Raw genomic sequence first — 26,383 nt, 5'->3', positions numbered from 1 at the left:
CCAGACAATTTTGTCTACCCGTCCTTTTTCCTGAGCAGTAAGCTCTGTGGAATCCTTGCCCCTTTAGCAGCCCTCTTGCTTTTCGGAGGTCTTTCAGACTGCCCGCCCAGATTAGCCAGATATGAATCCGTTTCCCACAAGTATCTGGAATCTCCATCTCTCCAGGTATTGGGCCTGTCTTAGCTTTCCAACCCCACTAATCACCAGGGCACCATGCAATGTAGGTTCGTGCTCCCTGAACAGGTCTCCAGGGCTAGGTGTTCAGCAGTCCCAGGCCTACACTCCCTCCCCGGTCTGTGTCCCTTCCTCCCTCTGATGAGCTGTGGTGGAGGAAAGCCTTGGGTCTGCCACGTCACAGCTTTGGTTTCCATTTCCATGAGATCTGCCCTTTTCTCCAGGTGTACGCAGTCTGGGGCAGTCTTCTTTCCTGGTACTCTTTCAGGATAAGTTCTTTTACTTATATTTTCATAAAATACGTGCTTTCAGGAGGAGGTCTCTATGTCACCTCTCACACCATCTTTAATACCTGGGAGGCTATTCCTCAGGGATGAGGGGAGGAAGTTGCATAGAGGGCTCCCTTGGGAGCAAGCATACCATGAGAACCTATGGCTGCCAGCCACCCGAATCCTCAGAAGCCTCCACTGGGCACACAGGAGGCAGTGGTTCCAGGCAGCACTGTGCCGTGTCTGTGTCCATCCCAGGATAGGCTGGGCCTGGTGAAGACGGCCCCACCTCTCCCTGGAACCCTATGGCTACAACACAGTGGCTGATGGCACCCAGGCAGCACATGGCATCAAACACGGAGGAGGACACATGCACGAATGGTGACATCCAACGCATGGTGGGGCACCTTGCCTCTCTGTGCAGCGGGACACGAGTAGAGGGGGCGACACAGCACAAAGGTAGCCAGGTTGGCCGCAGCTTTGTACAGGTCCTTGAGGATGCAGCGGGATGCTGGAGAGCTGCCCGAGTCTGTCAACAGAGGAGGTACCAGAGCACCTGCCCCGGCAGAGGGTCTGGGATGAGCAGGTAGAGCAAGAGGAGCAGGAAGCAGACTAGGGTCTTGGGGTGCCAGGTGCTGCCTGCCTGAAGCAGAAGCTCTCCTCTGCACGTAGCCAGGGCAGCAGCAGTGTTGCGGGCCCGATGACAGCAGCTGCAGGGCCACACAGGTGAACAGAAGAGGCAGGTTATCCCGGGTTCCCCCCATTATCCTGCTTCCACCCCATCCCCTCTGCCCTCTGTGTTCCTGGCCCTGTACAGAAGGGTCTGGCCATCAGCAGCACCCATGGGTTCCCTGTCACGGAAAGGCTCATGAGCATCGCCTACTCACAGAGAAGGAAACTGGGTCCCAGAGGTGGAGGGGAATCAACCTTCACTCTGAGAGGTCTGGACTGGCAGTGGAGCTGGGATGCCAGCCCCACCTGTCTTTAGGACTCCCCCACACCCAACAGAGCCCAAAGCTTCCCGCAGACTGGGGAACAGCCCACCCCTTGCCAATGGCACCAAGCCAGAAACTCACCTGGCCCTGGCCAGTAAGTTTAACTCTTGTGGGACCTGAAGAAAAACAGTCCCTTTCTGCCAGCCCTCTGGCGTGGGGGCTCCAGCTGGCAGGACAGGCTGTAGCTGCAGGACAGAGGGCCACCTGTGAGCCTCTGGAGCCACACGTCTGGGGCCCTTCTCCAAGAGCCTGCTGGCAGCTGGAGCCCACACCCGCCTCCTGGCAGCCTCACCTCTCCTCTTCATCCATGGGCTCCACGGCCTGGAAAAAGGACTTGAAAAAGTGCTCATCGGGCTCCAGGTAGTACAGCGCGGCCATGCGCTTGTGCATCAAGATCTCACCCAGGACGAGAGTGACCTGGGGCAGAGGAAGGGCAGGATGCAGACAAGGAGGGGAGTGAGGAGTGGGGCAGTGGGATGGTCCTGGATCTTTGCTCACAAAGGAAACCACCTTCCCTCCAATGCCTACCAGCCCTGCCTGTTCCTACTGTTGGGTCTCCAGCTCCTCCTCCAGGAAGGCGGCCTTGATGCCACCCCATCCCCCACTTGACAAAGCCTTCAGTGCCCCCAGCTCTGCATATCTTAACTCTGTCAAGACACGTTAGACCCAGGGAATGGGCCAGACGGGGTCCTGCCCAGGGATCTTGACTCCATTTCTCACCTTATGTGGTACTACACTCAACACTCTCTTGCTCGTCTTGTCACCCTGGAAGGCAGGAAGGCAAACAAAGTGCATCAGTAGCAGTCCCCTGGGCCCAGAACAGGGCCAGAATGTCCCCACTCTTTCTCAAGTTGGAGGACTGCCAGGGCCCTCCAAGGGGCAGGCCTGCCCAGAAATAGCACCCAGACCTACCCCAGCATCGGGGTTACCAAGAACGGGGACTGGACTAGGGAGCTGAGGCCTCAGGCGGGAAGGCACTGCCAGCCCCATGATGTGCTTCCTGCCCTGAAGGAGCAACATCCCCTCGCTAGGGCAGCGCCTGAGCAGGAGGCCAGTCCTGCTCAGATGCTGCCCCCTGTAGCCCTCAGCCCCACCTGCCCAGGGACAGGACCAGGGCTTAGGGGGATCCTTCTGGCAGTCCTCTCCAAGCAGCCCAGCTCGTGAGATGGATGGGAGACTCTCAGGAGAGGGCTGGCCGGGTGCTGCGAGCTCCGGGCTCACTGGGGCCTCTCTCCTCTCTAAAGCTCACCATCCTGCCCCACCCCCCCACCACCCATGCCCCTCTGGGCTCACTCACATCCTCATTATGTTCCGGGAGTTTGTCTACGAGCAGGTCATCCAAGAACAGTCCGAGGAAGGGGACCATGCCCTGTGCCACCTGGGTGTGGAGGTGATGAGTACCCACCTGCCTCACGGGCACCCACAGAGCCTCCCCTGAACCCCACACCTGCAGCCCCCAGCTCCCTTGGACCACCCTTGTGCTGCCTCCCTCCCCTCCCTTCGCCCTGCGCTGCTCTCCTGGTCCCTCCCAGGGCTGGCTTGTGGCCAATCCCAGGACCTGTGGTCCCTGCACCTGTCCTCCAACTTCCCCCTGTACCCAGCTGCTCTCGCCCTCCTCCTGGTCACCCCAGTGCTGGCAGCTCAGGGCTGCTGGCACCAGGAGCAGGTACAAGGTCGCCCCCACCACCCAGGACCCGCGCCACGCCACTCTCACCTGCTGCTTCCTACCCTGGGATCCCCTGGTGGCCCACAGCAGTTTCGTCGCGATGGACTTCGCCTCCTGCAAGGTCCAGGACACTCAAGTGCTCATGCTTCCCTCCCACATGGCCTCCCACCACCAGACCTTGCTTGATGGATGCATTGCCCTCTGAGTCTCCTAGTACCTATGCTGTCCCCACCTCCAACAGGCTCTCAGCCTAGGGCGATCCCAGCTCAAGCACTCACTAATACTCACAGGTGTCTGTGGGCCATGGCTGGACGCCCTAAGGGGTTTCGTCACCTACAGAGTGCCAGGGGAGATCCCTCTGCCTCCCAGGGTGCCCTGAGGACTTACTGTCTGTCACCTGGCTCTCACCAGAGCTCCCCTCACACGAACAGGTGGGATGGGCACAAAGCTGAAGCCCATTTTGTGCTCCCTGGACCCTGCTCACCTGGGAGGCCCACACCCCAAGGTGACAATCCTTGATGACCAGATGAGATGCCCAAGGCTTCAGTGGGGCAGTGACCAGCTCAGGGGACCCAGGGGAGAGGCCGACATTGCTCAGCCATAGGCCCTACCCGTGCTGCTGACCACATGCCAGCCCCAGCCCTGACTGGGGTACCATCCTCTGGTCCTCACTGGTTGTCAGGTCCCCAGTCAAGTGGAGCAAGGGAGGGAGACAAGCAGGACCCTCGGGGTCCTGCTGGACCCTACTTTCCCCATCAGCTACCCCCTCTCACCCCACACACACCTCGAGTCTGCCCCAAGTATGGGCCACAGCACAACAGAGGACTTGCCCCAAGGACCCCCTCCCTTCCAGACCTCTAGCCTCCATTTACCTCGAGGAGCCACTTCCTGTTAATGCCCTTGTCCCTCTTTTTAAGGTTTTTATATATCCTGGAGCTCTTCCTAAGGGGAGGGGAGAGGAAGAGGGAGACACATGGCCAGTAGGTGGAGAGTTGGGGGCAGACCCTTTTCCTGGGGCACCCAGGAGATCCACAAGCCTGCATGAGGCTTTCCACCACAGCCCTGAGCCCTGGGGAATCCGTGGCCTGCGGAGGGGGCTGCATGTTTCCACCCTGGGCCTCCATTCCCAGTCCTCATGGGGGCAAATCTGCTTTGGGCCAGGTCACTGTCCTTGGGGCAGAGACCTCCTGCTGAAGAGCACATGCTCAAAATCTCCAATTGGTTTCAACCCACACCTGACATTGCAGGAAACCGATTCTTCCAGGAGAACCCCTGGCCTAACCCCACAGGGGAATCCGAGAGCCCACGATCCCTGTCCCTAGGCTCTGCTGCCTCCCGGGAAGTCCCAGCCGACTGACGGAAACTACCAAACCTAGGGGTGACCTTATCCTCTTAGGTGCCCTAGTCCTGGGGACAGGACAACCCACCAGGGAACATGTCGCCAGGTGCTCTCCAGACGACGTACAGCTGGGCTCTGCAGGGCCAAGAGAATGGCACGAAGGGACGCGAAATTTTTGAGGGCCAGACACTCCTGGGAGGGAAGACAGAGCTGAGAGAGGGGCCTGCCTCTCTGCTCTGTCACCCCATGTACTCCTTTCCTTAAGGAGACAGACACCCAGGGAGTCCAGCACACCTGGTACCAGGAGAGCAGCCATCCTGGGTGGAAGACTGTAGCTCAACTCAAGAAAGGGGCCAGGTACGGTTGTCCCACCGCTGAGGCCTACAAGTGCAGGTCTGCACACCCCTGGCTCGAGGGACCCAGGGACTGTGCTGGGTCAGATGGCAGCCATCCATCATGATGGCTGGCAAAGGAGGGGAGCAGTTCCCAAGATGCCAGGATGGACCCCATTGGCTGTCCAATGACATACCTTGGCCACCTGGATCCAGAACTTCACCACTCGGGCCCTGTCCCGGGATGTCATGCTCGGGGCACCGAGGCAGGAAGAGGTGACCAAATTAGCCGTGTCACCGCATTGCCTGATGATGCGATGGATGGTGGGGGCCAGGAGCTCAAGGCCTCCCATCTGTGACTGGTGCCAAAAGTAGGCCTGGCATTCAGCATATGCCACCTCGGTGAACAGCACCTGGGGATGACAAGGGGTGTCATCCTGCTGTGCCCCTGGTGCCCATATGCCCAGGCAGAGTTTCTGGTCAGAGCTGGAGCCCACGCAGCTGAGGATGTGCTGTAGGCCTTGTGGCCAACTGGCCTTCGGACCCCATCCACTGAGGCTCCCAGGACCAGATACACAGGACGCCACAGTGGCGAGGAACAGAGGGGCTTTGCTCGCAGACACCCTCACACACCTCCTCCCTGCCACACAAGGCAGCTCACCCTGCCCATCCTGGGGCATCTGCCTTCCATTCTGCAACCCCGTAGATCCAGCTGCCCACTCAGGTGCAGTTTTCCCCAAAACAATTCCACCCAGGGCCTTTCTTGGTGTCTGTGTCTCCCATGCAGTCAGGTCCATGGCAGGGGCCTCTGAAGTGGAGAGTCTGTGGAGGCCTGCCAGGCCAATGGCCTAAGGACCTAAGGCCCTGGCGGCACCTCCCAGAGCATGCCTCCCATTTCCTGCCCCTCCCATCCCAGCCAGGCCCTGCCCACCTTCCCTCCATTCCTCCTCATTGGTCTGCAAGTATCCCTAAGTGCTAGCCATACTGTCCCTGTATGGTCACTGAAGGCTTGTGGGTGAGGAGAGTCTCTCATGACACGGGGTGAGTCCGTGGGGAAGCTGTGGGGACTTGGGCCCAGATCACATGAGTCCATAGCAGGTCTGAGGCAGCCCGTGACACAGGGAAGGCCCACGCCTGACCCAGAGAGCCCGCTCTGCTCACCGCACACATCAGGGTCAGCTGCTCGGCCACCAGGCGAGGGGGAAACGCCAGGATGGTCGGCTCCTCCTCCCTCGGCACATCCCAGGTGTTCACGGCACAGGGGCTGGTGGGCTCCAGTACTGCCTCGGGCTCTGCCAGGCCTGGTGCCATTCCATCAAGTGGTCCGGGCACCATGCCTGAGGGCTCATGGGGCTGCAGCTCAGGGCCTGGCACCGGGGTTGCGGCCACAGCTGGGACATCCTCCGGCTCTGCAGGGCCTGAAGCAGGTGACACCGGCCGTAGCTCCAGCACAGGGGTCTCACGGGGATCCTCAACAGGCTCTAGCGATGAATCCGGCCCTCCCTGTGCCTCTGGAGCCATCTGCATCTGCCGTGGTTCTGGAGCAGGACACAGGGACATGGTCACCCCGGGGCTGATTCACCATGCCTTACAATGACAGAAATCCCTCACTGCCTTGAAGGGAACCCCAGTCTGGAAAGCCCACCCTAGATGGTTCCCTGGCTGCAGGCCCTCACCTTCCATCTCTGCCACCGTGGGCCCCACGTGCTCCTCCTGGACCAAGTGGTGAAGGACTCGGCCCTCTGGGATGGATGAAAGCTGGCTGCCATGGAGGACGCTGGGCACATGCTTGGGCTCCCAGGTATGGCACCCAGCCAGTCGCATCCCGGGACTGGGGGTAGGCCTGTGTGTGGAAGTGTTAGAAGCCTGGTCTTTCCAGCTCCACTGCCTTCCCAGCCCAACCTTCTGTAGGACTGGCCACTGGGCATTCCCCTGCCTGTCGAAGCAACTGCTCCTTCCCCTTCAGACACTGTGTGTCTCTCCTGGGACCCCATCCTTTCCCAATCTCCCAAATAGGATGTCCCCAGTCATCAGCCTGCCCATGGGAATCCAAAGATCGCTGACCTGCTGCATTCTGATGGCACATCGGACTCCAGCTCGGGGCATGAGACCACTCCTGGGGATATCCCAGGTGTTCACACCACAGGGGCTGATGGACTCTGGACATGGCTCTGGCTCGGCCAGGATCAGTGCCATTCTGGGAAGTACTCCAGGTACCGTGCCTGACGGCTCATGGGGCTCGAGCTCAGGGCCTGGCACCAGGGCTGAGGCCACTGCTGGGATATTCTGCGGCTCTGCAGGGCCTGAAGCAGGTGACACCGGCCGTAGCTCCAGCACAGGGGTCTCACAGGGATCCTCAACAGGCTCTAGTGATGAATCCGGCCCTCCCTGTGCCTCTGGAGCCAGCTGCATCTGCCGTGGTTCTGGAGCAGGACACAGGGACATACGGTCACCCCGGGGCTGATTCCCCACACCTTACGATGACAGAAAAGCCCTCACTGCCTTGAAGGGAACCCCAGTCTGGAAAGCCCACCCCTAGACGGTCCCCTGGCTGCAGCCCCTCACCTTCCAGCTCAGCCACCGTGGGCCCCAGGTGCTCCTCCTGGACCAAGTGGTGGAGGACTCGGCCCTCTGGGATGGATGAAGGCTGGATGCCATGGAGGACGCTGGGCACATGAGCTGGCTCCCAGGCATGGCGCCTAGCCCGTCGGATACCGGGGTGGGGCTTGGGCCTGGGGGTAGAAGAGTGAGAAGCCTGGTCTTTCCAGCCACACTGCCCTCCCAGCCCACCGTTTTGCGGGCGTGGCCACTGTGCGTTCCCCTGCCTGTCCAGGCACCTGCCCTTCACCTTACAGACCCTGTGTGTCTGTCCTGGGATCCCATCCTTTCCCATCCTCCCAAATAGGACATCCCCTGTCATCAGCTCTCCTGTGGCAATCCAAAGATCGGTGACCTGCTGGGTTCTGCTGAGCTCCCCTGCCCCAAGCCCCAAACTCCTCCTCCGCCGTTTCTGAGCAGATGGACCGTGCCCCCTCTGGACCCAGTGAATGCTCACATTTTCAGATCCTCCTCAGGCCTCTTGTCATGCCCCCTGTTACATGAGGAGGCCATGAGGGCATCGCCCGTGACGCTCTCCGGCCGTGACCTGCGGATGATGCCTGAAGTGACTGCCCGACTCCACATGGGACAGGGTCCCAGTATTCTGTCTGCTTCCTTCACTCAGTTATGCTAAGTGTCCCCAAAGGGCCTGCACAAAGTGAGTGCTTCATACCTATTGTTGCTGAAGGAAGTCCTAACAGAACCTTGCCAGGTACCCCTCTGCTGCCCCCAGGGGTCCTTCATCTGGCCACGGTGAGGACAAGGACCAGGACCAGCCACAGGGAATTGCGAGCCCCCACCTCCCCGTTCCCAAGGCTTCTTTCCATGTGCTTTTCCAAATTGAAGTGCCTGATAGGTAAGGCCAAAGGCTTTTCATCGAGTACAAAAGAGTAATAGCACCAAAAGTGGCCCAGCTTGGCCGGGAGTCCTTTCTGCACTGCCCAGGACCAGGGGAGCCCATCTAAGACTCCTCTCGTAATCCCCATGGGCAACCTAACAGGCTGATCACCAGCCACCCTGCCTGTCAGAGGAGCATGTGGCAGCTCAGACACGTGTGGAGACACTCAAGACACACAGCGGGCTGTGGGCAGAGGCCTGACTGTGCCGAGGAGGTGGGGTGGAGGCTCACCGGGGGGGCCGCTGGCCCGTGGTCGGCTGGTCAGCGTCCTCGGGAGGGAGTGTGAACTCAGGAGTGCTCCGGCTGATGTTTATAGCTGGATCCACTCGGGAGGTGCACCTCCTCCACTTCCTCCTCTCACCCGTCCGGGGAGCCGTGCGCTTGGGAACCTCACTCCCATTGACAGTTGACTCATGTTCACGCTGAGGGGGTCAGCAGGGATATAGTCAGTGGGGAACCCAGGAACCTCCAAGACAAGGGAGGTTTGCAACTCACCTGAGAGTCCCCAGACCCCTGGGGTGTGATCAAGAAGAGGGAAGGGGTGCCCCAGGGAATGAGATTCTAGGCCTTCTGGAATGGGACTGTCCTGGGACACTCTCATGGGGAAGCCCTGGGAGGGCCCTGGCAGGTTGCCAGGTTTTGAACAAGGTCCTGGGAGATGGAGTAGGGGAATCCATCCACCAGCTCCAACACGCTCCCCAGGGTGGAGCTCTGAAAAGCCAGCGCCCAGTAGCTTGGGAGGGGCCACCCGGGGCTGCCTGGACCTCCCCTCAGGGGGAGATGTGGGCCTCAAATCCTGCCCCCGACATCAGGCACACAGGGCCATCTGCAATAGAAATCCACTCCGTGAGGGAAGGAGAGGACACCCCCCAGGCTCAGGATTAACAATGTGGGTGGAAGTGCCTGGTCCCTACACTCACCTCCACATCCTGAATGATGAGACCAGAGCTGTGACACTGACTACCCCGCCGGGGGGCCACCACCTCACAACATGCTGCCACCCAGGAATGGCCACCCTCCTCCCCAGACTTCCATCCCACCCATGCCCCACACCCACCACACACACACGGAAGGGGCCGGTGGGAAGGTCAGCCCGGGATGGGTCACACTTGGGGCCTGGCCCTGGAGTGGCCTGCTCTGGGCTGCCCTGTGTTACCTCGGGGCTCCTCGGGAAACACGGACAGAAGCGTTGGAGGTGGGTGCTGAGCCAGCGCCCGCAGCGAGCAGAAAGACTGCTCCTCTTGGCTTCCCTGACTCCCACACCTTCAGAATGCTCTGCACAACAAGACCGCATGTTGCTCTGTCGAGCGCCTCCGGTCAAGTGAGCAGGACTGGGGTCTGTGACCAGTAAATGGGCACCGGATCACAATTCAGGTTCTACTGGGCGTGTCATCAGAGACATCACTTCCTGAAGGTTCCATTTCCTGGGCCCCTCCCTGCACTCAGACACACCCACATGCCCCTCTGGGCTGCTGACTGCCCACCTTCCTGGCCCTTGCCATGCATGACTACACAAATCTACACCAGAGCCCTCCCCTCGCTCTTTGGCAATGTCACCAGGGTCCCAGCTCTGAGGAAACAAGAGCTGAGCTCAGGCCTCTTTGTCTCACCACTTCTCTGTCCTGCTGAAGCCACGGTACCTCCCAGGAGCTGCCCAACGTCCCAACCTGCACAGGCAGGGTAATGTCAGACATTCCTCCCTGGGGACATCCTCACGATATATGGACGACACCTCCAGCTGTTGGGGCTGCTTGGCATGGAGCGTGGAACACCACGCAAGTCAGACCCAGGTCCGGGCCTTGTGATCTTGGGCAAGTCACTTCCCCTCTACGCCAGTTTCAGTTGTGCACCTTGAAGGGGTGGCAATGAGAGGAGATCCAGGTGGTGTCATCTACTGGCATCCACCTTCCAAAGGTCCAGGCTGCTCTCAAACTAGGTGCTTTTCAGACCAATCAGTGAATGAGTCAGAGTAGCACACTGGAAATGAAGTCTATGCTGCCTCTGAAATCCGAGGTGGTCCACCAGGCTGCTGTGCTCTTTCTTTCTTTGTGAGTAGGGGGAAGCGGAGACCAGATACAGCCTCTTATTCATCACCTTGGAAGTGAGAGCTTGGCAGGTCCACACGATAGACTTCTAGAAACTTCTCTAAGGCAAAAGGCCCCTGAATTTTTGTTGGATTTATTTCCCACCTTCTGACACGTGACTGTGCTATCAATATGCTTAGACAAGTTGTACTTCCTGATCACTGGGTCTAATACGCATAATACCATCAATGGGATGGGCCAGTGTGACATCTTCTGGAAGAGAAAAAGAGATGAAGATTCCTTCTGACTAAATTAGAACCTAAGTTTGGAAATTTGATATACCTCTGAGATAGTTTGTCTCCTTGCTGGCTGAAAGCTAACTGCTCTGCTGGTCTTTCCTAACAGGAAGAGAACAAAGAGCATTTTCCTGATCAATAGTTACACACTAGTTCTTGGGGGTCAAGTGATGAAGCCCCATGTGCAGCAGTAACTGCAATTTGAGACACTGTGATTACATTGACAATCATGCACTGTCATCTCCAAGATTCACCTGTTTTCTGAGTAGGCCAAATGAGTGACTTCTATAAGAGTATGTGGAAATCACCACCCCTACATCTTTCAAATCCCTGGCGGTGACACCGGTTTCTGTAACCTCTCCTGGAATGCATTACTGCTTTCAATACACACTTTAGAGGGAGTCCTAGAGGCTTGTGCTTGACCTGCCACACAGCATGAATTCCTTGCCAGTACAGTCCCCTGTGGCTAGCAAGGAGGAAGGCAGGAGCTCTGCATTCTTCCAGGGCAACTGGGCCCCGTGGCCTCTGGCGCTGAAGGAGCGACACTGAGGGCACTCAGTCGGGGGGCGGATTGGGGGGTGCTACTCCTGATACCTAAACTGGGTCCTCCCTGAAGGCAAATCACAAAACACAATGACAAGGTTTTGGGGTGGGAAAGAACAGTTTACTGACTTGCTGGCAAATGAGGGAGTGAAAAGCTCCTGCCTTAAAAAACTACCGTCCTCCTGACACACAAGCGGTTAGGGCTTTTGGAGGGGAAATCGTGGGAGAGGCTGGGGTGCAGACACATAAAGTAGCAGCTTGCAAGGGGCCAAGCAGACATTCCTGCACGGATTCACTAGCTTTTTGTTTTTCTTTTCTGCTTCTCCTCAGTCCCTGGGGACTGGATGCTTGGGCTTGAAACAAATGAGCTTTCAGCATTATCTCTGACCCTCAGACTCAGAAAACCTGAAGAACAATTAGAAACTGCCCCCCACCCCCACCCCACCACCCCGCCACCCCTGTTAGTGCTTACAAAGTTTCTGGGACTACTTGGGTTCACTTTCCAGTGAATGTTAGTGTTCAGTTTTCAACAAAGATTGGATTCCCCTTTTCTTCTAGTACAAATTCACTTATTCCTGTTTCCCCTGCTGCTGCTGCTGCTGCTGCTACACTTGTTACCACTTTCAGAAATCTACAAGAAAAACACAAAGGCAACTTGGGCCTTACTGACGTTTCTGTTTAGTAAACAGGTGAGGCTACAGATCCTAGGAGTCAGCCTTTCCTGGCCATGGCCCATGGCCCCGCCAGTCCTTCGGGTCATTCTGGGCTGTGAGTACCAGAGCTGGCCCTTCCTGCTGGGAACCTTTCAGCTGATGCTGTTGCCAAGTGCCTATTGCCCTGTGCAGCGGGCTGTGTATGCAGCGGGCTGTGTATGGATCCCACTATGCTGCCCCCTCTCCACACAATACCCTTGGACTCTGATACCACCTTCATGTCTTCTCTCACTCACATTTTTTATTTTAGCCATTCTAATGTGCAGGATCTCATTATGTTTTCCACCTACATTTCACTTCCATTTCCCTCATGAGTCATGTTGTTAAAGAAAAGAAAAGTCAAGCCACACATGGACTTGGGGGCAAATACTTGCAAATCATACCTTCAACAAAGGACATGTACTTACACTATATAAAGGCCTGCTACAGCCCAATAGCAAGAAGACAAGTAACCATTCCTTGTTCCCTGGGAAATGGTAGAAAAGTCAAGTGATGTGTCCCAGGAGTCCCACCAAGCAGGTGAGGGTGATGGCCCCCATCACCACCATTGTCAGCGTGACCTCCATTTCTGCCCTGCCCTGGCCATCCTTCCCTGGACTCCCAAAGTGTCCCCAGCCTGCAGCACAAAGGGGTTGCGTCCCACTCTGATGTAAACCTTTGTGTGGCCTCACCACTCTCAAAGGAAAGAATTGGTGTATGGGTATAGATGTCCTAGAGCCCAGGACAGACTAATGGATGGTGATACTGGGATTTCCTTGCACAAGCAAGCTCACTAAGGTCTGTGCAGGGACCAGCGTACTTATACATCACCTGGGGACAGATCAATGGAGGGGCAGGATGAGCAGTGAGGTAAAAGCTAGGGGAGGGAAGGCCAGGGAGCCGACTGAGGGGAGGGGGCAGTGGTGGTTGCCTGGTTACCAGCCTCTATGACCTCACACCGCTGAAATCATCAGGGTGTCACCTCGCTGCCTGTAAGGTGCACTAAAGTGGGATCCCCCCTCAGGGGGGCAAATATATCAGGCTCTGTTTCCCAAATGTCAAGTGCTTTGCATAGCACTTCACAGTTTTTACTATGTTCGAGTGCCTCTCATACTATTATTTACTTAATATTATTGATCAATAATAGGATATTTATACCCATACAGCAATTCTTTACTTTCCTTGGGAGGAATCATTTTGTATCTTACCACTTTCCTCTCGTGATCTTACTGTCCTTTGGGGCTGTACAAATCTACCTTGCACACATGCCTGCGGCCGCATAACCAATGTTTAAACAATGGTTTAAAATGCACTTAACATTTAAATACATTTGACAATTACCATCACCCTAAGCAATATTGTCCATCACAATTTTGATGTTCTAGTATGTTTTTCCTAATGATCAATAAAAAATGCACCTATTAAACACAGAAATATTTATCCATGTACCACTTAAAATCTTCTGTATCTTCAATAGTTTAAAAAAAAGGAATACCACCTTTTGAGACACAAGTGTAGAAAGTGCTCTAAACTGAGAGCCAGGGGAATCAAGTGCCAATACAAGTTCTACCTTTGAGCTTGTGTTTCTTGGACAGGCCACTTCTCTTCTCAGTTTTCTCAAAAAATGTGAATATTGTATTTTGATCCTCTCTCTTGCAGTTAGGTAATCTCATTTATGAACTATAGTCATGCTAAGATCCTTCCTGCCTAATGATAATCAAATTAGTAACATTCATTGAGTACTTACTGTGTACAGGCACTTTGCTAAAAGCTTTACATGCACTATTTCAATCAGTCTTCACAAGAACCCTATAAGGTAGGTGCTGTCATCTCCTAGAAAGAGAAATTATGGTGTTTTCTCTAGAGTTTTCTCTTTTCTCTTTTTTTTTTTTTGTCTAGTGTTTTCTAAATGCACCCTCCTAATTTGATGCAGATATGTTTTGTTGATGTGTGCACCCTGAATGTGGAAGATGAAAATTCCAAGGTCGGTGTTCTTTGCCCCCGAGTTGGGATGGGTGGGAACCTGCAGGAGGGCCATCAGTGGCAGCATGAGGAAAGGGAAAGGCTGTGGCAGAGGGTGGACAGGTGGACGGGACTCAGGCGGAGAGCCGTCATTCTCATGAGCTCGGGATCCCTGATTCAGAATTTACTGTCACTCTTGAAAGCAAGCCTCATTTTAGAAGCCACTGAAGGTGCTGGCAGGGCAGAAAGAATTAAAGCATGGAAGACACCAAGTTAGGAAAGCGAAGGGGAAAAACCCAACCCTGTCCAAAAGTTTGATTAATGGAATATGGTTCCTGGGACTGATGAGGGCTTCGGGAATACCTTGGGGGGAGGGGTGGGCAGGGGAGGAGAAGGGGAGTAATTCTGCAGGGAGATTGGCGGCCTCAGCGGCCGGAGGGAGTGGAGGTCAGCGGTGGAAGGGGGCGGCAGGCGACGGAGTGGGGATGCGGCGGGGGCCGGACGGCCAATTTGATGATCACCTGCCATAAATTTGCTTTCTTATGTCCTGGTTACAAAAATAACAAGTTGACAAAGGTTTTAGTTTCAATGTACCAAATTGATTCTAGCTTGCAAGAGTTAATTTTCACACTGCATTGCTTCATCCACAATTTTTTTTATATACTAATTCTGAGTTGTCTTTTTGTTGCTGCACACTTGTTACCGTTTCTTGAATGAATTTTGTTTTCAGTATAACATTGGATACCTTTCAGTTTAATAAACATTAAAAAAAAAAAATGCCGGGAAAATCAAACAGGAATGAGTTTCTTTCACTGAACCCAAAGATAAAGCCCAGGAGAAAAGATCACTGGAGTCAAGGCAGAAGAAAGGATGTATATACACCTTTGTGTTTCATGAGCCGGAATAAATGGCAAAGTTCTCTGTGATTTCACTGAGATTATGTGTCATAAACATGCATACCTAAGTAGGTCGGGTGTACATCAATCATATTGTCAAAATTGGAAAATATACCCGTGAGGCAGAAATCGTTAGAGCTTCTATGGAGTCATGCAAAGTGCTTGCCAGAGCGGAAGGCTCACCTAGCTGTTTCTTTGCCTCTCCCACTTGTTGATCTTGGCATGCCAGTTGTTTCAATGTTTCGAGAAGCCAGGAAGATAAAAGTTTATGACTCATTTCCCTTCCCATCCGTTCCCTTCCCTCCCCCTTCTCTTTCTTTCCCTTTTTTCCCCCCTTCCCTACTTTTCCCTTCCTTGTTTTCATTGTCTTCCCTTCTGTTCCCTTTGCTTCCTTCCTCTCTCTCTCTCTCTCTCTCTCTCTCTCTCTCTCTCTCTCTCTCTCTCTCTCTCTTCTCTCTCTCTCTCTCTCTCTCTCTCTCTCTCTCTCTCTCTCTCTCTCTCTCTCTCTCTCTCTCTCTCTCTCTCTCTCTCTCTCTCTCTCTCTCTCTCTCTCTCTCTGTCTCTCTCTCTCTCTCTCTTCTCTCCCTCCCCCTCTCTGTCTTATCATGTATTCTAAGACTGTCGAGGGCAGACATAATGTAGACCAGAAAGGTAGAAGGACTAAATACCCTTTTCCTTATGTTCTGAATTTAAGCATCATGATAAAATAGAACCAACAAGCATAGGTTTTAAGACTCATGTGGCTCTGAGTCCTAGATAAGTTTATGTGACCTTGGATCTGCCACTTACATGCTGAGACTTGTATATTCTCTATTTGTGTACTTTGAAGATTCATGAGAAATAGTGATTGTGTTTACAATGTCTACCATAGGGTTCCATTTGGCAGACAGATACGAGCCAAGAGCATATGGAAATGGAAGCCACCCACACAAACAGCCCGGGGTGCTCAGAGCATCCTGCCCCTTCGCCCACACTAGCCAGACATGCGCAGATGAAGGTACGGGCGGCGGGACATTGACCACGATATGACCTTCCTTTTGGGCGCTCGGCCCTTGAGGACAAAACATCCACATTGGGCATGCGCATGACCTCAGAACTCCAACGGCGGCGCGTGCGCAGCCGCCCACTTACTGCCAAGGAGCCTCGGACGCAGCCGTTAAACGGTCGCGAGCCCTGGGCAGAGTCTTGGAGAGTCAGGGGTGGAGCCTCCTAGAGAGCAGACGTTACAGCCCTATAAAATTCCCGCATCTAGACCCATGCGGGGCACTCAGACCCTCGGGAGTTGGGCGCTTGGACCACTTTCCAGGCGTACTTTCATTTTTCTTATTAAACTCCTGGCTGATTCCACTCACTACTTGGTCTCTGGACTGAATTCTTTCCTCAGGGAAGATGAGAACTGAGAACAAGCGGGAAACCAGTAACATGAGCCACTGGCTCAGGCTGGAGTTAAAGAAATGGTAGCTGGAGGTTGGGACGAAGATGACCGTGGTGGCGGTGGGGATGAAGGTGATGATTGTTACTTGACTTGCCTACAGGGGTTTTAAAATCTTTTGATGACAAATTCAAAGTTGCAAATTCATTGATACCTACGTAGTTGCAAAGGGCTTTTACACATAAAGTAGCCAGCATCTCAGACTTGGAGAAACAAGTCAGAGATGTGGGGGTGGGGTGAGTGTCAGATCAGAACATTATTTAGCTGAGGAAAGAGCCCTAAAACACACTAAAATTAAGTCAGGTCACATTTGAAGAAGAAAGTCACTTAAAGCCAGAATTAGAGACCATGGTGGGGTCACGTTATATTCTTGACATAAGGAGATTAGAAAAATGAAAGAAAGCTGTGAACATTGTCTCCAGGAATCAAAGTCAGAATGAGGGACTGGAGGGGGGCGGTGGCGGGGCGGGGAATTAATTCATTTTCCTTAAATACCTGCTATACAAAAATGGTTTAAAAGATTCCCGGGGAAATCTAGCAGGGAGAAATACGTGACCCTTGATTTGAAGAACTTTCACCATAATACAGAAGAAAGGCTGGATCAAATTCTTTGGCGTATAGTTTGAGAGATACAGAGGCAGAGACTGGGGCTGACTGTTAAAATAACAAGAGTCAGACTTGGGAAAATGAATTGCGTAAAGGGCAGGGAACACCCGTGACCAGTAGAGCACAGCATTAAGCCAGTTGTTCTGCCAACCTTGCCCATGAAGAATTGTAAATTAGGGGAGTCTTAGGCTGAGTAAACTTATGAGTAGGTTAGAAAAAAGACAGCATCTTTTCCCAAAGAAAGCAATTGTTAACAATAGTTTTCATCTTGTTTCTTGTATACACATTAACCAGCATATATATAGCTAATATCTTCAGATACATTGTCTCATTCATTCTTGAGTTCCAGAGTTTTTGAGATTTTATTGAAAACCTTACAACAGTGTCTTCAAAGTTAAATCTCTTCAAAGAAGAGTTTTCACAGTTACATTACCAAACTGAGTTAAATGTGTACCTGTGCAATCATTTATACCATCATAAGTTTCCTCCATCTGAAAATTTCCTCTATCCCCATTCTGAAAAATGAGTATATACTCCAAAGGAATCCATGGTTCAATTAAAATAAAGTAAAACTTAAGTTAATCATATTATTGTTTTTCCTTTAAGGAAACAGATTCTCCTCTGCCATTCTACTTTTTTTCCAGAAAATTTTCTAAAATATTAAATATATTCTGAATATTATGTGTACTTGGAGGCTTATTTTCTGAGATTCACCTTGTTTATGAATTTGCTTTAAAGGTTTGTGTTTTTGTCTTCAGAATACCATGTGTAAGAAAATGACAGTGACTTCTGCCTTCTCTGAATTCTTTGCTCTCTGTGTCCCAGACTCAAATACTAGTTGGGTAGTCTCCTACTTCTTTTTCTATTAATCACATTCTGAGAGTATTATCAGCCGTTCAAGCTGTATTAGTCTAGTAATTCTCCAAAGAGAGGTAAAAAAAACAGTTTAAAATCTTATTTAAAACTTCCTATTCAGCTATACCATTGACTTTTTTATTGAAACATAAATATAGAATCATACTATAAAGTATTGATAGGCTGTATTAACTTCAAGACTGCAGTGAACTATGTCTAATTATAAATCAAGCCTTTTGTTAACAATATGTGCCAGTGAGAAATCACTGCTTGATTTTGGTTTCATAGATTTTTCTATACCATCTTTAATGTTAAAATATAAAAAATTCCCAATCCCAGCCATCCAAATTCAATGCCTGTTATATTTTTTTCACAATCTTTTGTCAAATCACAAGGTACATATGTTAAAACATACAGAATCTAATTAGCTTTTGAAAGAATAAGTGTGATACAAATGTCTTCAACCAACCATAATCCACTCTATTTTTTTAACTCAATTTTAAATGCACTTGTAGTTAAATCTATATAAATAGACATATACTGAGTTATCAAGATGAATATACATTTAGTAATTTCATATGTCTATAATGTAGCTGCATTTCTGCTGGGTCAATATTTAACATATTTAGTCATGCATAGTCTATGGGTGTCTGTCAAATCTTTGTATCCATATTTATCTTCTCTTGGTCATCACCAATTTTCACAACACGTGCTTGTAACAAAAGTGCTGATCAGCTGTGACCACTTTTTCACTGAGGAAAGCTCTGGAGAGGGGAGAGCCACGATGAGGAACATTCTGTTTTCTGAGGAAGATTACAATTGGATTCTTAAGCTTGTGGAATCTGTACTCCTTGGAAGGTTTCAGAATATAATTTAAATTCCTACTTATTTTAATAAATGCTCTACTGTCCTAGAAATGGCAACCATCTGTATTTTTATACTTGGTATATACAGGTACCCCTGCTTTTTGACAGTTTTGGCATGCCACTTCATTTTCACAAAAGACCTACGTTAGTACCTGTTTTTGCTAACCGAAAGAAATCCTAAGATGACTTTTGCATTTACAAAACAGCGAAAAGTGAAAATAGCATTCAGTGTTTGTTGTGCACTGAGCTGCTGCAGAGGCAGCATGTGCCGCAAGCCTGGAGAGCGCCCGCCAGCTCCTTCCCAGGAACTCGGCTCAGTGTCTCAGCATCAAGCTGCCAGGACTTTGAGCTGTGTCTGCGGAGCATCATGCGCTTTATCTCAACTTCTTTTTTGCATCAGTTAGCAAAATGTGTCCAAAGGTACCAGAAAAGCCCAACAGAGGTTATTTTTGGGGTCTGGTAATATTCATAAAATTTTCCATATGAATGAATGGTAATTGCTCCTTCACTTTATGCTGTTTTGGCTTATGAAAGATTTTACAGTGATGCTGTACTTCCCGGTAGCGGGGAAACCTGTATATTGTTCATAGACACCATTTCCTTGGGCCTCTTCATAATGTGGTTGGGCAGGAAACTGGAAGAGTATTTTGGGTATTTTTAAGGTGATACATTGAAAAGCAGCAAGGATCTGCCATAAGGACATAAGCTAGTTTTAGAGCAGGACCTAGAAATAAGTTTTGGGTAAGTGATGAGTGACCTTTCCATTTCTTAGGATCTTAAAGGAGAAAAAAAAATTCGCAAACAAAAAAATAATTCACTTCCCGAATTGTTCCTGATGAGAACTAAAATAATATTCTTTCCCTCCAACTCCGCTTCCCTTTTAATCTTGCTTTATGGCTGACTGACTATTGGATCCACATACTTCACCCCAATTCCACTCTTCTCACTCCATCCTCTGGAATTAAATGTTGCAATGTCCTCATGACCTGACCCTGGTAGTAATTTCCCCCCTTTCTTTAATCTGTTCTCCATATTCCACACAGTTGTTTTTTTCATATGTTAATCACATGGATGTTCCTCATAACTGTTATGATAAAATCCAACCACTCCCTGAATTTCTGAAAACGGATCTGCTATTCACTTTAAAAGAGATCAAATGTCAACTGCATACACACACACACACACACACACACACACACACACACACAGTGTTCCATCTCACAGTAGCAGTGCTACGGAATGAAATGTTTTTTCAGCAAATTTCAATGGGCAAGCCATACACCTGAAGATAATTCAAATTTTATTTTCTAAGACTAGGAAAAAAGAATTTAGAAAAGACAGACCACTATGGTTTTATATTAAATCTTTGATTTGCCAACACTGAATAATAACACCTCATGGTTATTAATTTTAATTACCTGTTACATTAATTATCTAACTTTGATTTATAGAATACATTATGGCTGTTCCATAGTGCTAAATATAAACAATATATTACAAATCTTTTAAATGGCAATTATAAATACTTGACTATTTTCTTGCACATACAAGTACAGTTAACACTATGACAGACTGATAAATCTTTACAGCAACTGCATTTACTGTGCTTAAAACAATAACTTGACTATTTAAAAAATATAGAGCAAACCACGAAGATCAATAAATTAGGTTCAACTGCAAAAGAAACATAATAAATCTTTGTTGAATGATATGTACTATTCCGCATTGTTTTCCTCTTAGAGACTCAAGTCTAAGGGACACAAATGAACAATGAGCTATTCTAAAGCATCTTTCTTCTAGCGGCCAAAATATTACTCCAGCTATTAATTTGTGCATCGACAGAGTACACCAAAAAGGTGTATTAAGTTTCAAAAAATGAGACCAAATTAAACTATTCCTCGTGCCCTTTATGAAATGAAATAATGTGCAAAGAAACAGAAATGGATAATTACATGATTGACTTCTCAACAGAAGAATTTTTTTTATTATGTCTATCCAAAATGAGCCTTGTTTGAGTTTGGGCTGTGGAATAAATGGATCAACAATCTCAAGATTGAGAGAAAACCATCTGGGTTGCCCCTCCTGTCCCCTTTCCCTGGGAAACTAAACTGTCCCATAAACTTTGTAGTGAAAATGTGATGCATCACCCGGATCTCAGCTCAGGAATGACGCACACCTGCTGCCTGGGCAGCCCCCACATTAGCCTACTTCACATACAGGGGTAGAAAAGTCCCTTGCCCACCCTGGTGTTCCTCCCGGGAATGGCCAGCACCCACTGGGTGACTGACAGGGTGCGAACACCCAGCCCACTCAACCAGTGTGAGAGAGCTCTGCAGGGCCACAGCAGCCACAGAATCCCAGCAAGGGCAGCTGAGGCTTCATATGTATGGGCTGCAGCCATAATTCTCCCCATTGCCAATACTGCTTCCTGCCTGTCCCTTCCAGAGGTGTTTACAAGAACACCTAATTAACTGTGTGCATATTAACCCCCATCATATAGGCTGCTTCCCAGGAACCCAAACAAGAAAACCTATTTTGTATTATTGCATTACACCACAGCCTTATTATGTATAATTCAAAGAATATGTATTTTGAAGTAAGCTACTCCTTCACAATTTTCACTCTGTAGGGCCCTGCAGTTGTAGGTAGTTGCCCCAGGGATACTAAAAGTATTTTTTCTTTCAAAGACAAATTGCCAAAGGAACCATTATTATTATTATTATTCTCCAATACATTGTAGATCTGCTATTAAGTACAGTTGACCCTTGAATAAATAACACAGGATGCCGACCCCTCTGCAGTCAAACATCCATACACAACCGAGTTGTATCTGATTCTAGTTATGGGATTGCTGGTGTATGGGTTCTAGTTATGGGATTGTTACTAACTAAATAAGCACCAAGCTGCTTAATTTATCTGGATTTCCATATTGCCTTCAATAAAAAGAACATTGGAAAACGAAAATAGTGTAAGTCCCCTTTTAAGAAAGGTGTAGCAGGAGAATGATAATTCAGAAAAAAAGAGGTAAATGCACAAAACATGGCCAGATGTCCAATGAAATAATAGTATGTTTCCCTGAATGTCATACAAAGAGGACTGGAGAGTGGTGGGGACAATGGACGCTCCCCTGTGAACGCTGTGACTGACATCTGTCACACAGCATCATCACTGGGAAGCGCTGGGAGCCTTGCCCACTCTCTGGACCAAGTTCCCCAGGCCAAGGGTATCTAGGTTACCTTTGGACATGAGGATCCTTTGAAGGAACGTGGATATTGCACTTGTGGGACCAGGTTTTAAGAAGTGGTGGCCCTTTGGCTAGTGCTCCCTTCCCTCCTGGCTAGATGAAGAGAACAGCGAGGCGCTGGGAGGACATGGGCTCCAGGATGAAAAGGCCCGCGGCCCCTGCACCACGGTGTGGATCCAGGCAGGCTCCCGGCTAGAGGCACTGCCGTCACTCTGTTCTGTGTGTGTGGCAAAGATATTTTTTCTTCTTTTTTTAAATTGAAGGACAGTTGACCTTCAATATTATGTTGTTGTCAGGCATACAACATAGTGATTCTGCAATTAAATGCATTATGAAATGCTCACCAGGATAAGTACAGTTACTGTCACCATACAAAGTTATTATAATGTTATTGACTAAATTCTCTATTCTGTACTTTTTATCCCTGTGACTTACTTATTTTACTTCTGTTGTCACTAATCCACTGTTATTTTATTCTCGTTGGTGATTGCTCCAGTAACAATTATTACTCAAAGTTTAAAACTAATTCATTTCAAATTATTACCCATTTAACTCCTACTCTTCTTTATATTATACCCAGAGACAATCAATTATGTAAAAAACTCAATAATTACCTATAAGCTGCCAAAATAATGCTTTCTTTTTTCTTTTTCATTTGATAATACTCTTTTTATTTCTTTGCTATCATGGCAAGTACTGGAGCCTTGTTGATTTGATTGTATCACTTTTAAAACGTATAGCTCTATAAAAAATTTTGTAACAGTCTTCAGATTATTTCATAAATAATTTTCTATGTCAATACATAAACGACAAAATAAAGTATTGGCACATTTTTCTATTCTGTACATTTGTCATAATTTTTTAAATAAGTCTTCTGAAAATGAATTTTTAAGCTATTTTAAATTTCTAGCTATTATATATATTACCTTAGATTAAGTTTCTTGAACAGCTCTTAAACAATGTTTGGTCAAAGATGATCAGCAGGTTGAATAATAATTAAAATATTAGATAAATTTCACAAAGTTGATTTTGCTTTGAAATCAGAACACTCAACTACATAAATGAAACTGTCTTTAGATAAGTTCTCTAACCAAAGTATCTCTTTTCCTAAGTATGCAGTTGTGTTTTAACTACTCATACGGTGGGCCAATAACATACAAAGTTGTTCAACACTTAAACGTAACTGACCTACAGTTAGAGGCAAAACTGTATCCAATGTATTTTACTCAATGGACTTATATTATTAATTAATAGATGCGTTTATAATCTATGGAATGCCATTAATGAAAAAGACTTAGGAAACTTGCAATTGTGACATCTATAAGAAAAATCTATTTCGGAAAACAACTTGTGGGCCTAAATATTTAGAACCAAATTAATAATCTCTCAAGGAATAAACGGTGCGGGATGCGGGCTGTTCTCCCAGAGGCGCGGCCGCCGGCAGCCTCCTCAGACGGGGTGCGGGCTGTTCTCCTCCCAGGGGCGCGACCCCCGGCAGCCTCCTCAGACCGGGTGCGGGCTGTTCTCCCAGGGACGCGGCCGCCGGCAGCCTCCTCAGACGGGGTGCGGGCTGTTCTCCTCCCAGGGGCGCGACCCCCGGCAGCCTCCTCAGACGGGGTGCGGGCTGTTCTCCTCCCAGGGGCGCGACCCCCGGCAGCCTCCTCAGACGGGGTGCGGGCTGTTCTCCTCCTCCCAGGGGCGCGACCCCCGGCAGCCTCCTCAGACGGGGTGCGGGCTGTTCTCCTCCCAGGGGCGCGACCCCCGGCAGCCTCCTCAGACCGGGTGCGGGCTGTTCTCCCAGGGACGCGGCCGCCGGCAGCCTCCTCAGACGGGGTGCGGGCTGTAATCCCAGGGACGCGGCCGCCGGCAGCCTCCTCAGACGGGGTGCGGGCTGCTGTCTTCCCAGGGGCGCGACCCCCGGCAGCCTCCTCAGACGGGGTGCGGGCTGTTGTCTTCCAAGGGGCGCGGCCGCCCGCAGCCTCCTCAGACGGGGTGCGGGCTGTTCTCCTCCCAGGGGCGCGACCCCCGGCAGCCTCCTCAGACGGGGTGCGGGCTGTTGTCTTCCCAGGGGCGCGGCCGCCCGCAGCCTCCTCAGACGGGGTGCGGGCTGTTCTCCTCCCAGGGGTCCCTACGGCCCCACCGCCTTGTGAGCCTACTCGGCGGACAGGGAAGCAACGTAGCAGCCATACTGGCTGCTGCGCACCGAGCCCCCGGGAGGACCTGCGTCGGCGCTGTGGAAGCGCCGCCTGAGTCCGCGAGGCCGCGCGTACCTCTGAGGAGTGAGGCCCGCGGTGGAAGACGCTGCAAGCGGGCCTGTGACTGCGGCGGCCTCGGCCAACAGCCCCTCCGGCCTGGAGAGGACGCCCCGGGCGGCCCTCAGGCCGAGGCGGGGCGCCGGGTGTGCGCGGTCCCCCGGGACTCGCTTCCAGAGGAGCGCCTGGCGCGCGGCGCCGCGGGCAGGGCCTGCGGAGGCGCAGGGCGGAGGTCGGGCGCAGACCGCGCGCCCGCGGACGCAGGGCCGGATCCCGAGGCTGTGGGGGCAGCTCCGGCAGGTGGGGTCCGGAGGGCGGGCCTAGGCCCCAGCGGAAAGCCCGAGCCCGCCGCCTTCATCCTGCCTTTGACCCACTCGGACTGGCGGAGGGCAGACCGTGTGCCGGACCTGGTATTAATTAGGTCGGGTCTGCAGCTTGTCTGCCTCCCTGGAGGTGGCAGAAGCAGTTTACAGGGGCGCATAAAATAAATGCACACACTTAGCACGCAGCTGTCAGTTTTGACGTGTACGCACGCATGTAACTGTTGTCAGGCAGCTGTCCGGGGAGGTCTCCCTGAGCACTAGGTGAAATCCCCCTGGACAGGGGAGGGCTCTTGACTGAGCAGAAAGAATTCTCAGCAGCTGCACAAGTGCAGGAAGGGAAGGAATTTATTAAAGTGATAGTAATGGTAAATGGCAGCTGCTGAGCAGTCGTTACCGCTCATTGAACTGCTCAAGCATAGGGCAGATCCTTCACCTGCTCCCAAGATGACTTGGCATCCAGTGTCCGCTTGAATTTGCAGGGCGTGGGAACTCAGCCTCTACAGTCCCGGGATTTAGAGGAGCTGTGGCGCCCTGCCTGGATAGAGTGAGATTGTGTTCTGACAACTCTCCAAAGGCAAAGGAAGGAGATTTTCAGGGAGGCTCCTAAAGAGCATAATCCTACAGGCCACAGTCCTGTCCGCGTCACCCAGGCAGGCCACAGGAACTTGCGAGCCCAAATCAGAGCTCTCAGTAGTCCCCTCCCTGCTTGTCTGTAGTAGAACAGAGAGGGGAAGACTTGTGCTTAAGTCTAGAAAATAGAAAGAAATAGCCAGGAACAAAGACACCACTGGAAGAGCAGAGTCTTTAAGGCACAAAGTACACACTCTAAGAAAGGGGGAGTGCCGGCAATCTCAGAGAGAAGGCACACTTAGAGGCTTAGGATTCTGTCTTTTAAGGAGTTCAAGAATGGGATAAAGGACAGGACAAGGGGTGGACAGGCTAGACTGTGATCTCATGATGTCTGTCTCTGGTGAGAGATGTCATGTCACCATTCACCATCGGTCCTCTAGATATTCCCTAAGATAAACTTAACACAAGAAATTTCTTGGTCCTGCTCTTCTCCAAGATAGTGGTTACCCTCAAGCAGTGAGGACATATTATTTAGGACTGCTTGCCCAGCCTTAAGATAGGGTTGGTTACTGGCTGATTACCATAAAATATGTTTGGAATCTTAACCTCCTAACTCCCTGGTGTTTAACATGAAATCTTAGCCTTAAGATGGATTTCCTCCTGTTCTTACTAGACTATTTATATCTCAGCATTTTTCATCATAGGCAGGAAAAATTAATCATGACGCTTGTCCCATGTCTTTGCCCCACTCATAATCATTACCCAGAACAAGATAGTAAACATAATTTTTTTTCCTTTTCACCTATTTCACCCAACCCCTCACCCCCCTCCCCTGTAGCTACCATCAGTCTCTCCTCTGTGTCTGTTTTGTCTGTTCATTATGGCATCATATGGCATCATATGGCATTTTGTCTTTCTCTGACTTCACTGAGCATAATACCCTTTTAAGTCCATCCATGTTTTTGCAAATGGCAAGATTCCATTTTTTTTATGGCTGAGTAATATCCCATTGAATATAGGTAGCACATCTTCTTTATCCATTCATCAACAGGACACTTAGGTTGCTTCCATATTTCCACTATTGTAAAGAATGCTTCAATAAACATAGGGATGCATGTGTTACCAAGCACAGCTTGTACCACTCACAGCATGACATGCCGATAAATCAAGAGACAAGGTGTTGGGGAAAGGAAAGCAACTTTATTTGAAGAGCCAGCAGACCAAGAAGATGGTGAACTCGTGTCTTTAAGCTCCATCTTAACTAAGGGTTGTTTGCAAGCTGCTTCTACGCTCATGGAAGGGGGAACAGGAGGGGGGAACAGGTTTGGGGGTGAGAAGCCTGCAGACATCTAGGTGCCTGCGACGGTCCAAGGAAAGCTGAGAAACTCTGCATCCTTGGGTAGGGGACTCTTGCTGACTTTGATCTGGTCGGATATTCCTAAAACTCTTTGACAAGACAGTCATTATTTTCATACATATTTCGCTATATCCTGTAGGAGGCAAGCTTCAGGTAAGGGGCTGTTGACAGAAATCTCACCCTGTAAGCCGAAT

The 26,383-nt window shown here is 50.5% G+C and overlaps 2 protein-coding genes across 2 annotated transcripts; both read right to left on the bottom strand.

Annotated features, from left to right (window-relative positions):
• Nucleotides 1-623: 623 nt before the first annotated feature.
• On the bottom strand, nt 624-6,162 carry LOC140846557 (ral-GDS-related protein-like). Its single transcript, XM_073223424.1, has 10 exons — nt 5,937-6,162; nt 4,973-5,188; nt 4,532-4,635; nt 3,977-4,046; nt 3,153-3,218; nt 2,736-2,816; nt 2,159-2,203; nt 1,731-1,855; nt 1,520-1,623; nt 624-1,153 (listed from the first exon to the last, which is right to left on the bottom strand). Exons 1-9 carry the CDS (start codon nt 6,108-6,110, stop codon nt 1,539-1,541), a joined length of 966 nt encoding a protein of 321 aa, XP_073079525.1. The 5' UTR covers nt 6,111-6,162; the 3' UTR covers nt 624-1,153; nt 1,520-1,538.
• A 575-nt stretch (nt 6,163-6,737) lies between these two features.
• On the bottom strand, nt 6,738-9,565 carry LOC140846387 (uncharacterized). The gene is made up of 5 exons (XM_073222402.1): nt 9,428-9,565; nt 8,503-8,693; nt 7,831-7,920; nt 7,341-7,507; nt 6,738-7,198 (listed from the first exon to the last, which is right to left on the bottom strand). Exons 1-5 carry the CDS (start codon nt 9,563-9,565, stop codon nt 6,738-6,740), a joined length of 1,047 nt encoding a protein of 348 aa, XP_073078503.1.
• Nucleotides 9,566-26,383: the final 16,818 nt, after the last annotated feature.

The sequence above is a fragment of the Manis javanica genome, chromosome 15 (assembly GCF_040802235.1).
Source record: "Manis javanica isolate MJ-LG chromosome 15, MJ_LKY, whole genome shotgun sequence".
Lineage (NCBI taxonomy): Eukaryota > Metazoa > Chordata > Mammalia > Pholidota > Manidae > Manis > Manis javanica.
This window is presented reverse-complemented; position numbering and strand designations above follow the sequence as displayed.